The 14766-nt window shown below is 45.0% G+C and overlaps 1 protein-coding gene across 1 annotated transcript in view; it reads right to left on the minus strand.

The window, feature by feature from the left end:
- LOC116986834 (semaphorin-3D-like) overlaps positions 1 to 14766 on the minus strand; it is a 72954-nt gene that overhangs the window by 39022 nt on the left and 19166 nt on the right. The window contains exons 2-5 of the mRNA XM_033042565.1: positions 11818 to 11978; positions 8855 to 8914; positions 7181 to 7300; positions 1978 to 2071 (exon numbers count right to left, since the gene is read on the minus strand). Of these exons, the coding sequence (XP_032898456.1) occupies positions 1978 to 2071; positions 7181 to 7300; positions 8855 to 8914; positions 11818 to 11978 (435 nt within the window). The remainder of the gene's footprint in view (positions 1 to 1977; positions 2072 to 7180; positions 7301 to 8854; positions 8915 to 11817; positions 11979 to 14766) is intronic.

Here is a 14766-nt window from a genome sequence, read left to right on the forward strand (position 1 = left end):
TGTACCTCGGTGCACGTGACAATAATAAACTTAAGCCGAATCATCAGCGACAGGCTTGTCTTGTGGTGTCCGTCCTCTTCCCTCACCATCAAATAACCAGCTGACAAAATGTCTGGGTTACACATAAAGAATGGGCCAGTGGAGTGAGACAGTCGCTGGAGAACTGCAGCGGAACCATTTACTCAGTCAAGCAACTTGCATGAAGCTGCTGGGGTCAAGTAGCAAGGTGACGATCCATCAACGTTCTGGCCAGACCTCTTTAACAGCAGCAGCGAGCAGCGGGAAGTGAAGCCAGAAGGCAACGAGTAAAGTCCTTCCTCACTCAAGGAATGGGACCTGGGGAATCCACAAACTGAAATCTGTTGGCCCCTTCCACCGAACCATCCACAGGAAGGTCACAGGGTCCTCTCTCCCCGTGCCCTCAACTTTAATGGGGCTTCAACCCACGGGGGAGAACCTTTCAATTATTTGCTTCCTTTCTGTAAGGGATTTCCAGCCACATTTTGGCCACAGATGGTCCAGGTGCAGGAGATCGCTGCTCATAAAAATGCCCAATTACCAGGCCCTGTTTAACATGGAAATAGTGTGCTTTTATTCACCAGGGCTTACCGAGCGAGGACAGTGATTCTACCTTAAGCCTTTTCAAGAAACCTTTTCCTGGCTGACTCTTTTAATGATAGCATTTGAACACAGAACATTGTGGGTGGCACATTTATACAGCGGTAGAGTTGCTGCCTTACAGTGCCATGGACCCGTGTTCAATTCCGACCACTGGTGCTGTTTGCACATACTTCCTGTGACTGAGTAGGTTTGCTCCAGGTGCTCCAGTTTCCTCCCACGTTCCAAAGGCATGCACGTTTGTAGGTTAATTGACTTCTGTAAAAATTGGCCCTGGTGTGTGGGATAGAACTAGTGTACGGGATGATTCAGGGTCATCACAGACTCAGTGGGCCAAAGGGTCTGTTTCCATGCTGTATCTCTAAAACTAAAACTCTAAAACGATAGATTGCTGAACATCGATAAGCACAGCACATGAAAAGGCCCTTCAGCACACAATGTCTATGCCGACATGATGCCAAAACCATCTCTTATCAGCCTACACGTGATCCATATCCCTCCATTCCCTGAATATCCATGTACCTATCCATAAGCCTGTTAAATGTCACATTTGTATCTGCCTCCACCTGGCAGCACTCGGGGTAAAAACTCAACACCCTCTGGGTAAAAACTTGCCCTGCACCTCCTTTAAACTTGCGAGTAATTCCTTGTTTGAGCATTGAGGACGTTGAGTGAGAATGGAGGAAAATGTGGATCCATATTCGATGGCACCTGAGGAGATTGGTGATGATTTAGGAGAAATGTGTTAGAACTGTTAACAACCCCCCCCCCCCCCCCCCCCCCCCCCACAATTATTAATTTTTTAATCCCAGTGTTACAAAGTTATGTTTTTTCAATCTGCAATCATTATTGATGTGGCTTTTCAGGGAAATGCAGTTCATATGCTGGGTGAAAAGATTAAACAAGATTTAAATGTGGTTATTGGGGCAGTGACCATACAAGACTAACTCAAGCCACATGTTGTGTTGCTCCTGTGACAAATCTATGATAAATCCCTTCAAACAGATACTCAGAGTGGGGTTTCCTTTTGCAATGTGGCATTTTATTTACTTTAGAGATACAGCATGGAAACAAGCCCTTTGACCCACTGAGTCTGCTTTGGCCAGCCATCACCGCATACAGAAGTATTATCCTGCACAGGAGGGATAGTTTTACCAAAGCCAATTAATCTACAAACTTGGGCATCTTTGGAGAGTAGGAGGGAACTGGAGAAGCCAGAGGAAACCCACGTGGTCTCAGGGAGAACGTGCAAACTCCGAATAGGCAGACACCTGCAGTCAGGATCGAACCCGGGGCACTGGTGCTGTGAGGCAGCAACTCTACTGTTGAGCCGCCTTCAATATCGTACAACTCACTTACCAATGAGAAGTGATGTGAAAGGTTGGTTGGGGTCATAAGGGCACTTCAGCTTTCCAGATTCCAGACTCTTGAGGTCAAACGACAACGAGAGCTCCTGTCAGTAAAGTTACACAAGAAATAGAGATCAAAATCGACTGAAACCTAATACTTTGTGCTCTTCCTGTATGTTCAATACAGTAAAGTAATGCGTCACAACAGATTTTAGACTAGAAATTGGATTTGGAGTTAGCAAAATCATAGTCATCCATTTCCTAAATGCAACATGTCAGAATATTTTTACGCTAATGTGTCGATGGATTGGAGAATAAATAGTGGGAGACGGACTTTTTAAACCACATTATTAACCAATTTCATCGTCAATACATTTATGATGATTTAACACGTTATCATCCAATATATCTTCATTAGATTTCAGCTTACGACATTTCCGTTTTCTGATGCCAATAATCCCTCGCTCACTGAGTGAGGTTGAGGAAAGGTCTGACTGAATGCTATTAGTTGAAACACACTCACGGACAGATTCAATAAGCAGAGGTCCATCATGGTGAAATGTTCGGCCTCATTATTTACTTCGTTCAGTCTTTGGAGATTCAGACACAACAGACTCCATACTTGGCTGCCCTCTGTGTTTTCCACAGTTCACTTTAAATATGTCTCTTGGATATGATTTATTAGCAAAGCCAACATATCGCTTACAATTTGTCATGTTGAGCAAAGTAACTTGTTGAAAAGAATAAACCATTTGCCCAATTGGGCAGAAGGCAGTTGGATATCTATGAGATTCAACATCTAGGCACCATCATTGTCAAATTTCCTGAATAATTCATAATCAATGAATTGATTAGTCCATTGTCCATATAGCAAGATACACATTGACCACATTACTTGTAACTTTAATCTTTCTTAAGGTAACACTGCATCATATGAAATGGATGCAGGCCTAACGTCAATCAGAACTGCTCCATTTAACAACATTCTGGTGCACTGGCATCTTGCGAGATTGTACCATGAAGTATGAACTCACATGGACTGCAGAGCTTCGAGTAATCAAGGAATGTCAACCCATTGAGGTAACTGTGGTAACTTGAGGAAAACTTAAATCATGGCACAAAGTGAACGTAAGAATACCCATAGACTTAAAGGTAGCAGTTTCCATAACAACTAATGGACATCCACCACAAACATCATGACAAACCCAACTCTAAATTCTAAACTAATTTCTATCTTAGCCCTAACTGTGCTAAATTTAGATAATGTAACGAGCGGCAAGCACTGAAGGCTTGGCATGGTGGAGCAACAGTAAAGCTACTGCCTTACAGTGCCAGAGACCCAGGTTCGATCCTGACTACGGGTGCTGTCTGTACGGAGTTTATACGTTCTCCCTGTGACCACATGGGTTTTCTCCAGGTGCTCTGGTTTCCTCCCACATTCTAAAGCCGTACAGGTTTGTAGGTTAATTGGCTTTGGTAAAAATTGTAAATTGCCCCTCGTATGTAGTGCTAGTAGTGTACAGGGGTCACAGATCGCGTGGATTCGATGGGCCAAGGGCCTGTTTCCATGCTGTATCTCTAAACTAAACTAAAGTAAAATTAATTTTTTTTTGTCTTTTTTGTATGAAGCTTGTGCAGTTTTGCACATTTGATGTGAATGAATGACCAAGAATAACAGTTTGTTCAGATATGCAAGAAAAACAATCATGAACAGTTGCCAACTTAAACAGCCTACCTGTTAATGTTAAAGAGCAATTCAAAGTTCTAAATTGTCCTACAAGAGGAAACATCCTCTCTATATCTACCCTGTTAGGCTGCTCTGTTATGCTGGCTTCAAGCAAGGGAATAATGGGATATGGATAGTCCTTGTAAACGAGGGAGATATCAGCCATGCTCGAAGGGCCAAATGGCCTATTGCTGTTTACAGATACTATCAGCATCAATATCTTAATGCTGATGGAACTATTAATCACATACAATAACTTATCCACTCCTTATCTTAACTTGAGAGTTTTATCATTTATCACAGTTTCAAAGTTATACACAGTTGTAAGGATATTTGTCCCATGTGAGTTGATGTTGCACAAATGCCAAGAATTATTATACTTTCTGGAGAAAATGGAAAGCCAAGATGGGAAAGCTAACATGTGGAAGCATACTACAGCGTGAAGTTAGCACTGGTAGATATTCAACTACTTCAAAGCAAGATCAGTCTAATCTTGTGGTCAGGAGTTAAGATCACAGGAAATCTTCAGCGTGCAGGTTTGTATTATAAAAGGGAGTCACTGATCACCAGGGGGAGAGCCTCATGTAATATTTCACAGCCAACTTATTCCTTGCCGACATGCTTCCTTCCAATAAATTTTTAAAAATTCCTTGAATAACTATTTCAGAAAGGAAATTCAATCAATATGACTAAAAAATGTTGGAAGACTTTAACGGAGGAGACAGGAGAGTGCAGTATTAAATATCACGTGGGACATTTCTCTGTAAGGGTTAAATGGCTCTTTCCACAGTTCGTGTGTGTATTCCTTCACTCAATAAATTGGTTTCGGTTTATTACTGTCACATGTACTGAGACACAGTGAAAAGATTTTATTTGTGATCTGTCCGATTAAATCAAATGATACCATACACGAGAATAATTCAGCCATACACATGTACAACAGGTAGAGCATTGAGAAGAATACTGGAGCGCAGATTATGGTTTTCAGCATAATAGTATTACAGTTGCAGGGGAAAAAAAACAATGTCCGCAGTGAGGTGGGTTGGAAGATCAGGACTGCACGCGAGTTTATGGGAGGACCATTCAGGCGTCTGATAACAACGGGGAAGAAGCTGTTCCTGAGTCTGTGATACGTGCTTACCGCTACCCGACAGGAGAAGTGAGAAGGAAGTGACCCGGGAGGGGAAAGGTCCTTAGTTATGTTGAAACAAGGACTGCAGATGCTGGTTCGCACCAAAAGGACACAAAGTGCTGGAGTAACACAGCAGGGTCAAGCAGCATCTCTGAAGGACATGGAAAGATGACATTTTCGGTTCAGGACCTTTCTTCAGACTGATGGGTTCCAACCCAAAAACGTCACCATTCATGTTCTCCAGTGATGCTGCTTGTGTCCTTGATTATGTGGCTGCTTTCCAGAGGCAGCGTGAAGTGTAGGTGGAGTCGACTGGTGGGGAGTCTGGTCTGTGTGATGGACTGGGCTACATCCACAACCCTCTGCAGTTTTGTTGGTCATGGGCAGAGCTGTTGCAAGCCAAGCTGTGAAGCAACAAGGCAGGATGGTTTCTATGGTGCATCGGGCAGAAATTGGATGAGTATCGTGGAGACATACTGACTCCTTTCTTCCCTGTGGCAATAGAGGCTTTACTTTGCACTTTAGAGATACAGCGTGGAAACAGGCCCTTCGGCCCAACCGAGTCCACACCGACCCGCAATCACCTCATGTACCAGCACAATCTTACACACTAGGGAAAAATAGCAATTTACATGAGCCAAATTAACCTACAAACTGTACATCTTCGGAGTGTGGGAGGAGACCGGAACGCCCGGAGAAAACCACGTCATCACAGGGTGAACATACAAAGTCTGTGCAGACAGCACCCATAGTCAGGATCGAACCCATGTCTCTGACGCTGTGAGGCAGCAACTCCACCGCTGCGCCACTTTGCGGTACTGTGCATTGGTGTGCTTTTTCTGGCCGGTGCTTCAAAGTGGTTGGTCCAGGACAGATTGTTGGCGATAATGAGTCTCTCGTCCAATTGCTTCTGAAGATGGTTCTTCATCATGATTAGTGAGATCGTAAATATTGCCTGTAGCAACTGACGCTGGGTTACGACAAACAAGTTGGGTTGAAAGTGCAACAGACCAACACGTGTTGCCGTGACTCATTTACACTACAGCACAGTGGGCAGGTGAAGGCCTAAAGTTTACTAAGCGTATTCCTGCACCTATGCAAAGTATGAGAAAATCTACAAAGTGATGTTTGTTATTTCATCTATTTATATTATATTGACACAAAAGTCTGAATCGTGATCGTATAGAGGTGCATAAAGTCATGAGGGGAATAGATAGGTTGAATGCACCGAGCTTTTTACCCAGGGTAGGGGAATTAAGAACTAGAGGGCATAAGTTTAAGATGAGAGGGGGAAAAAATAGGAACCTAAGGGGCAACTTTTTTACACAGAGGGGCGGTGGGTATATGGAAGGAGCTGTCAGAGAAGGCAGGTCAGGCAGGTACAATAACAGGTTGAAAAGACACCTGGACAGGTAAATGGATGGGAAAGGTTGATTGGGAAATGTAATAAAAAAGAACTGCAGGTGCTTGTTTATACCAGAGATACAAATTGTTGGAGTAACTCAATGAGCCAGGCAGCATATCTGGAGAAAATGGATAGGTTTCAGGTTGGGACCCTTACTCAGACTTCTATGTTTAGAGGGATTCGGACCAAATGCAGGCAATGGGATGAGCTTAGATTGGACATCTTGGTCGGCATGGCTGAGTTGGGCCGAAGGGCCTGTTTCCATGTTGTAAGACTCAATGACATTGCTCCCACAAAGTTGCTCCTTGCACTCAAAGACCTTGTTGGCTAGGATCTCGGAGATTTCATCTCCACAAAGTCCAGCTGCCTTCCAGGCAGCAGAACAAAGACAAAAATAACAAAGAAACTTGAAGTCAAAAATCTCCAGCCCCCTCTCCCGATGCATTCCAGCTGCAACTCCTGCAGGAATGTGGAGGAATCGCTGCAGATCTGGCCGGGAATCCAATGATCCAGGCCCGGGTAGGTTCATTGATTCCCCTGACAAATATTATGCTGGGTCGGGGAAATGACTGGGAGATAATTCGTAGAGGGTGATAATAGAGCCTGTCTCAGCGCAGTTTACAAAATATATGCCACTGTGTGCGTTGCATGCTGCATTTGCCCTCGGTACAATCATTTTTTTTAATTAATTGATATATTTGATCCTCACTATTTGGAAAGGCACAGACAGAGAGGAATCTGTTGTAGGTGATGAAATGGTGTTTTATGGCAAAAGCTTGCCATTGTAAATCAAGATACATGAAACCATGCTTTCTCGCTCGCTCCTCTACAGGGCTGTGGTCATTAAACAGCTTGAACTTCTGGTGACCTGGAGATAATAAGGTTTGAATTTGGCTCAGCTGAAGTGACAGCTGTGGACCATTACCTTGAGCGGAGTCAAAATGCGTTACCTGTGCAGGGGGGCTGAGCTGGAGACGTCCACAGGCTGGGTTGAAGGCTCCCGTTCCACAAGCGTAAACGTGGGTCTTGTTGAAGATGTGCAACAGTCGGACAAAGTTTGCACACTCCGCCTGACAACAACAGCAGCGCAGTTACCAACAGCTTCAGACTTGGAGAGAAACACAATCACACTGGCATCCTGCCCTCCAAGGAATAAAGTCCTAGCCTGCTAGCATGTTACAGTTAAACAAGACGTTGATGAGACCACAGGTACACAAAATTGCTGGGGAAACTCAGCGGGTGCAGCAGCATCTATGGAGCGAAGGAAATAGGCGACGTTTCGGGCCGAAACCCTTCTTCAGTTGATGGGACCACATTTGGAGCGTTGTGTTCAGTTTTGGGCATCAAGATATAAGAAGGATTTCGTCAAGCTGGAAAGGGTGCAGAGAAGATTTACGAGGACTAGTGGACCTAAGCTACAAGGAGAGGTTGGGAATGCTAGGACTTTATTCCTTGGAGCGCAGGATGAAGGGCAAACTTATAGAAGTGTACAAGATCATACAATACAATACAATACAATATTTATTACATGTCATTTGAACCTCAGTGAGGCTCAAACGAAACTCCGTTTCCACAGCCATACAAACAAAGACAATGTCCTACAAGACATACACACAATTCAATTTAGAGAAACATCCATCACAGTGAATCTCCTCCTCACTGTGATGGAAGGCAAAGTATTTTCTCTCCCCTGCACCATTTCTCTCCCGATGTCGAAGCCCCAGGCGGGCGATGGCAAGTCCCACGGCCATTTTAGGCCGCGCCGGGCGATGTACGGCCCCGCTCCAGGTCTAAATGTCACAAAGTTGGAGCCTCCGGCAGGCGCTAGAATGTCCCGCGGCCATTAAAGCCGTGCCAGGCGATGTACGGCCCCGCTCCGGGTCGTTCCAACCCAGCGACATGGGCTGGAGAAGTTGCGTTGCGGGAGCTCCGAAAAGCGGTCTCCCATCTGGACCCGCGAGCTCCCGATGTCACAGTCCACCGGCCTGCAGCCGGAGCCTCCGAGCTCCGGGGTCGGGCCGCAGCAGCGCTCCCCACAGCACCGCAGGCTCCGCGACTGGAGCCCCCAGGTTGTTCCGGCTGGAGGCCGCTCCACGGTGCTAGGCTCCAACGACAACGGAGACCCGACAGGGAAAACGGTCAGGTCTCCCGTGCAGGGAAGAGATTTTTAAAATTCCTCATGAGAGGAATATATCAAGTAAATGCACAGTCTATTGCCAAGAGTAGGGGAATTGGGATCCAGAGGGGGGAAAGATTTAATAGGAACCTGGAGGGTAACTTTTTTTACACAAAGGGTTTGGGTCTATGGAACGAGTTGCCAGAGGAGGTAGTTGAGGCACGGACTATCGCAACGTTTAAGAAACATTGAGACAGGTACATGGACAGGATAGGTTTGGAGGGATACGGTCCAAACGCAGGCAGGTTGGACTAGTGTACATGGGGCACATTGGTCGGTATGTGCTGAAGGGCCTGTTTCCGGGCTGTATGACTCTCTATAACTGAATGTTCTGTGATTTATATACATATAAATAGCAGCAGTTCTTTTTAACATACTTAACAAATTAAGGATGACAGAAAATATGATAAACTGTGTCTGAGAAATAAAATGAAATGGCATTCCTTACTTCCTTTTTGCCAGTTTGTTTGCAGAGTTCCACTCTGTCTTTAGTTGCAGGCCAATAAATCTGACAAGAGAGAAAAAAATCATTACAAAGAGATATCAACTAGATTAGATAAACACAAAATGCTGGAGTAACTCGGCACGTCAGGCAACATCTCTGGAGAACCTGCATCGGCAAAGTTTCAGGTTGAAAACCTTCTTCAAATAATCAACTTGATTAAGTCACTTTAAGGACGGCACAGTAGCGCATCTGGTAGAGTTGCTGCCTCACAGCGCCAGGGACCCGGGTTTGGTCCTAACTACGGGTGCTCTCTGCATGGAAGTTGTACGTTCTCCCTGTGATCACGTGGGTTTCCTCCAAGGGGGCTCTGGATTCCTCCCATTTCCCAAAGACATTAAGGTTTGTAGGTTGATTGGTCCTCTGTAAATAGCCCCCCGTGTGTAGGGAGTGGTTAAGAAAGTGGGATGACTTTGAACTAGTGTGAACGGGTAATCCAATGGTCGTGGTGGACTCGGTGGGCCGAAGGGCCTGTTTCCCTGCTGTATCCCTAAACTCCAAACTAAACTCAACATAGAGCCTTTGGCCATTTGTCAAAGTAGTGCAAAGGTCTGAACAAAACAGACGAAACCGAAGGTGATTAACCATGTGGCTGGAACTCTGCACTCTCCACATTGCAAGGCCCACCCAAGATCACTAGGAGCCACAGATTTGCAGGCAACTTGCCAAGTCTCAGCCACCCGCCCTTTTGGCAGAAACGTTGGGGTAAACCTGAGGGGTCGGGAAGATCAGGGATAGTGGGGAGGGCAGATAACATAAGTGGGATTCTGGACGGGGAAGGTGAATGCAGGGCAGCACAGTGGCACGGCGATAGAGCTGCTGCCTCACACACCAAAGAACCGGGTTCAATCCTGACTATGGGTACTGTCTGTGCAGAGTTTGCATGTTCTCCTTGTGAGTACGAGGGTTCCTCCGGGTGCTCCGGTTCCTCACACACTCCAAAGACACGCAGATTTGTAGGTTAATTGGTCCTCTGTAAATTGCCTCTAGTGTGTAGGGGGTGGATGAGAATGTGGGATAACATAGAACTAGCGTGATCGGGTGATCGATGGTCGGTGTGGACCCAGTGGGCTGATGGGCCTGTTTTCATGCTGTATCTCCTAGCAAAGATAAATAGATGACAGCAGCTATAGAAGGCTGTGTGGAAACAGAGAGAGACCAAATTACGGAACTGTATGCAAAAATAATATTTCTCTGTACCATGGTACATGTAATAATAAAGAAATATTGAACCACTGATCTACTTTTCCCCTAATCTACCCTTCCTGACAGTCAGTCTGATGAAGGTCTCGACCCGAAACATTCCTGTTCTCCAAGGATGTTGCCGGACCCACTGAGTTACTCCCAACAGATAGACACAAAAAGCTGGAGTAACTCAGCTGGTCAGACAGCATCTCTGGAGAAAAGGAATAGGTGACATTTCGGGTCAAGACCCTTCTTCAGACTGAGAGTCCGGAGAAAGTACTGACTGACCTGCTGAGTTAGTCAAGCACTTTGTGTCTCGCTTCGGGGTAAACCAGCATCTGCAGTTCCTTCTTACACACTTCTCTTACCCGCTGTTGTCTGAACCACACAGTTTATTCTTCACTCAGCTATGCTTTTCTAACTTCAGGTTCCCCTGCAGGGATTTGAGAATTTCTGAGGAGTGACATTCTAACAGAGTATCAAATTTCTTTGCGATTACTTTCCCGCGCAATGGCCAGAGATCATTTCTGCAACATTCTACAAAGAAATTCTGCACAGCTTGAAATATCACTCACACTTTACCCTGCCAACTTAATTAGCGCACAGGAACAATCTGTAGAAACTTTCATCACAGCTTTTAACAGTAGCCTTTCCAACTGATTATTCAGAGGCAGTTCCCACAGGGAGAACTTGCCTAAATGTTGGGCCGCATAGTTTCATGTTTCTGTGGAACAATTTAAAAAAAGAATTGAAACTCTGGGATTCACGGTGGAGTCAGTAGTTTTTATTCCCCAGATCCTTGATTTTTTTTTAATTGAATTTATTGATATGATAGATTCGGCAATGAAACGGGCCCTCCAACCCACGAGTTCACGCTGACCATCGATCATTCGTTTACACTAGTTCTATGTTATCACCACTTTCTCATCCACTCCCTACACACTAGGGGAAATTTACAGAGGGCCAATTAATCTACAAGCCCGCGTGGCTTTGGGATGTGGGAGGAAACCGCGGCACCCGGAGGAAACACGTGGTCTCAGTGAGAATGTGCAAACCCCGCACGGAGAGCACCCGAGATCAGGATGGAACCTAGGTCTCTGGCGCTGTGAGGCAGCAGCTCTACATGCTGTGCCATGGTGCCGCCCTGATATGAACACGCATAGTCTTTTTCCTTGGGATGGAGATTCTTGAACCCGAGGGCATAGATTTGAGGAGAGAGGAAAAAGATTTAATTGGAACCTCAGGAACAACATTTTCACTCAGGTGGTGATGGGTATATGGAACGAGCTGTCGGAGGAGGTAGTTCAGGCAGCTAATATAACAACATTTGGACTGATACCTGGAAAGAAAAGGTTTAGAGGGATATGGGCAAAACGTGGGTAAATGGGACAAGCTTAGATGGGACATCATAGGCCAGTTAGGTTGAAGGACCTGTTTCCATGCTGTATGATGCAAAGCTTTTAACTGTCTGCTCCCCTACTCCATTAGTCTGAAGAAGGGTCCCGACCCGAAACGTCGCATGTCCATTGTCTCCACAGATGCTGCCTGACCCACCAGCACTTTGTGTTTTAGCCCTATTTTAGGATTGCTGCTGATAAATATAAAGCAAGTGAAAATGTGCTGTTGTGTTGTCTTGAATTCAAACCTGCAATAGTTTATCTTGCAGTGAGATTGATATCAATGTTTTATTTCCAATAACTTGGCTTCAATGTTGATGATTGTACCTTTTCAGGTTCCTTGTTCAGATTTTCCAGACTCAAGACATAAATCAGATCCTTCGCTCCGACCAGTAGTCTGCCCCTCTCTTCGTCTATTAATAAAGACTGGAAACTTGAACTTTCGGCTGATCCGTGAAATGGGATACAACTGTCGTTCATCAGCAGGTCTGACAGAGAAACACAATATAAACTTCAAGTATTAATCATTGTTGCCAACGGGAATGTCTTGCACACCCGACAACACACGTAAATGATCTCGGTAAGGTTCAAGCTGCTGCCAAAATTCTGAGCAAGAAGCCCGAGCTCATACGTTTGCTGTGGATATTTAAGTTTAGTTTAGTTTAGAGATACAGCGTGGGCTGTATAAATATGTATGTCATTGACATACATTCCAATATTCCCAATTATCTATTTACTTTCACAAATAATCTAAAGTAGCCGTTAGGAGCAACCAGCTACATTCAACATCTTAATTTAATTTAGTTTACAGATAACAGCCCTTCGACCCACCGAGTCTGTGCTGGCCAGCGATCCTCACACACTAACACTATCCTATACACAAAAGGGACAATTTACAATTTTACCGAAACCAATCAACCGACAAATCCTTACATCTTTGGAGTGTGGGAGGAAAACTCACGCAGGTCACGGGGAGAACATACAAACTCCATACAGACAGCACCCGTAGTCGGGATCGATCCCGGGTCTTTGGTGCTGTAAGGCAGCAACTCTACCGCTGCACCACAGTGCCAGCCCGTTTTGAGTGTCATCTGTGGCCAGTTCAAATGGCGTGATATTGTACCCCATTATCAATTGTTTGGGCAGCTTACAACCCAGCAGTATGATTATTGATTTCTCTTGCATTCCCTCTCTCTCCATCCCTCCCCCACCCAACTCGTCTTGTATTTGTATCCCTTTGTTATCACGTCTTCCGCAGCCAACAATTGAACATTGTGGGCTCCACCTTTCCTAAGTCATCGGTGCTGACTCCGATTTGTTCTGTAGCTTTTCATACCTCTAGTTGTAGAGTGATACAGCATAGAAACAGGCCCTTCGGCTCAACTTGTCCACACGGGCCAACATGTCCAAGCTACACTAGTCCCACCTGACCGCGTTCGGTCCATATCCCTCCAAACCTGTCCTACCCATTTAACTGTCCAACTGTGTCTTAAACGTTGGGATAGTCCCTGCCTCAACTACCTCCTCTGGCAGCTTGTTCCATATACCCACCATCCTCAGATTCCTATTAAATCTTATCCCCTTCACCTTAAACCTTTGTCGTCTGATCCTCAATTCACCCGTTCTGGACAAGAGACTGTGCATCTACCTGATCTATTCTTCTCATGCTTTTATACATCTCCATAAGATCACCCCTCATCCTCCTGCATTCCAAGGAATGGAGTCTCAGCCTACTCAAACTCTCCCAATAGCTCAGACCCTCGGGTCCTGGCAACATTTTCGTAAATCTTCTCTGTACCCTCCCCAACTTGACAACATTTTTGCTATAACATGGTGCCCAGAACTGAACACAATACTTTAAATGGGGCCTCACCAAAGTCTTATACAACTGCAACATGACCTCCCAACTTCTAAATTCAATACTCTGACTGATGGAGGCCAACGTGCAAAAATCCTTTTTGACCACCCTGTCTACCTGCGACTCCACTTTCAAGGAACCATGCACCTGCACTCCTAGATCCCTCTGCTCTACAACACTCTCCAGAGCCCTACCATTCACTGTGTAGGTCCTGCCCATGTTAGACTCGCCAAAATGCAACACCTCGCGTTTCTCTGTATTAAATTCCATCAGTCATTCCTCAGCCCACCTGGCCAACCAATCAAGATCCTGCTGCAATTTTTCAAAACCATCTTCACTATCTGTCTGCAATCTCTTGGCATATTTGTTCTTCTAATTCCCGTTGACTATTTGGGGGTCTGTAGTACACCTCCAACAAGGTGATCATCCCTTTCTTGTTCCTCAGCTCCTCCCTTATAGCCTCACTAGACAAACCGTCCGTAATGTATTTTTGAGTATTTTCATGGAAGGGAATTGTGTACCAGGACGCAGTCTAAAGGGGCTCTAGTCCCACAGCAGTTTTTCAGTGCTTGATCAAAGGGGACCTGTTACATTGTGTGTTTTTCAAACTGCTTATCAAACAGATCAGTAACATAACTAAAAAATATTCATGTTTAGCATGCGTGATATATAAAACTAAAATAGTTTTCTGAAAGCAGTTATGAATGATTCCACGAGTCAATAGTTATACTGACTGAATGACTCTGTTAATTGCCAAACCCCATTCTTTCAGAATAGTAAAAAAACTCTATGAGATATTATCGCACGACCGCTGATTACATAAGCCAAATATTTTGCCAACAGGTCATTATACTCTGCTGCTTCTGAGGAATTCAGAAAAATAAGACAAAATTAATTGCCCCACTCCATTAAAAGTGAGCCTTGTTCTGATATTACTTTAGACTTTAGAGATACAGCACGGAAACAGGCCCTTCGCCCACCGAGTCTGTGCTATCCAGCAATCGCCCTGTACACTCGCATTATCCCACACACTAGGGATAATTTACAATTTTACCGAAACCAATGAACCTACAAGTCTGCGCATCTTTGGGAGCGTGGGAGGAAACCGGAGCACCCAGGGAAAACCCACGTGGTCACAGGGAGTATGTACAAACTCTGCACAGACAGCAGCCGTAGTCAGGATCGAACCCGGCTCTCTGGTGCGGAGGCAGCAACTCTACCGCTGAGCCAGTCCCCTGCCTCAAAAGCTCCTGGAAATTTATAACATTCCTAAATGAGAGCGGGCATAAATGATTAATGACATCTCATAAACATATTTATATAATAAAGCTCAGTTGAGTGAACGGGTAAATGTATTATTATTATGCAGAACGTGGCTCAGAGCACAGCCTAGTTACTGCATACTTCTGGCAAGAGTT

Source organism: Amblyraja radiata, chromosome 24, assembly GCF_010909765.2.
Source record: "Amblyraja radiata isolate CabotCenter1 chromosome 24, sAmbRad1.1.pri, whole genome shotgun sequence".
NCBI classification, from domain to species: Eukaryota; Metazoa; Chordata; class Chondrichthyes; order Rajiformes; family Rajidae; genus Amblyraja; species Amblyraja radiata.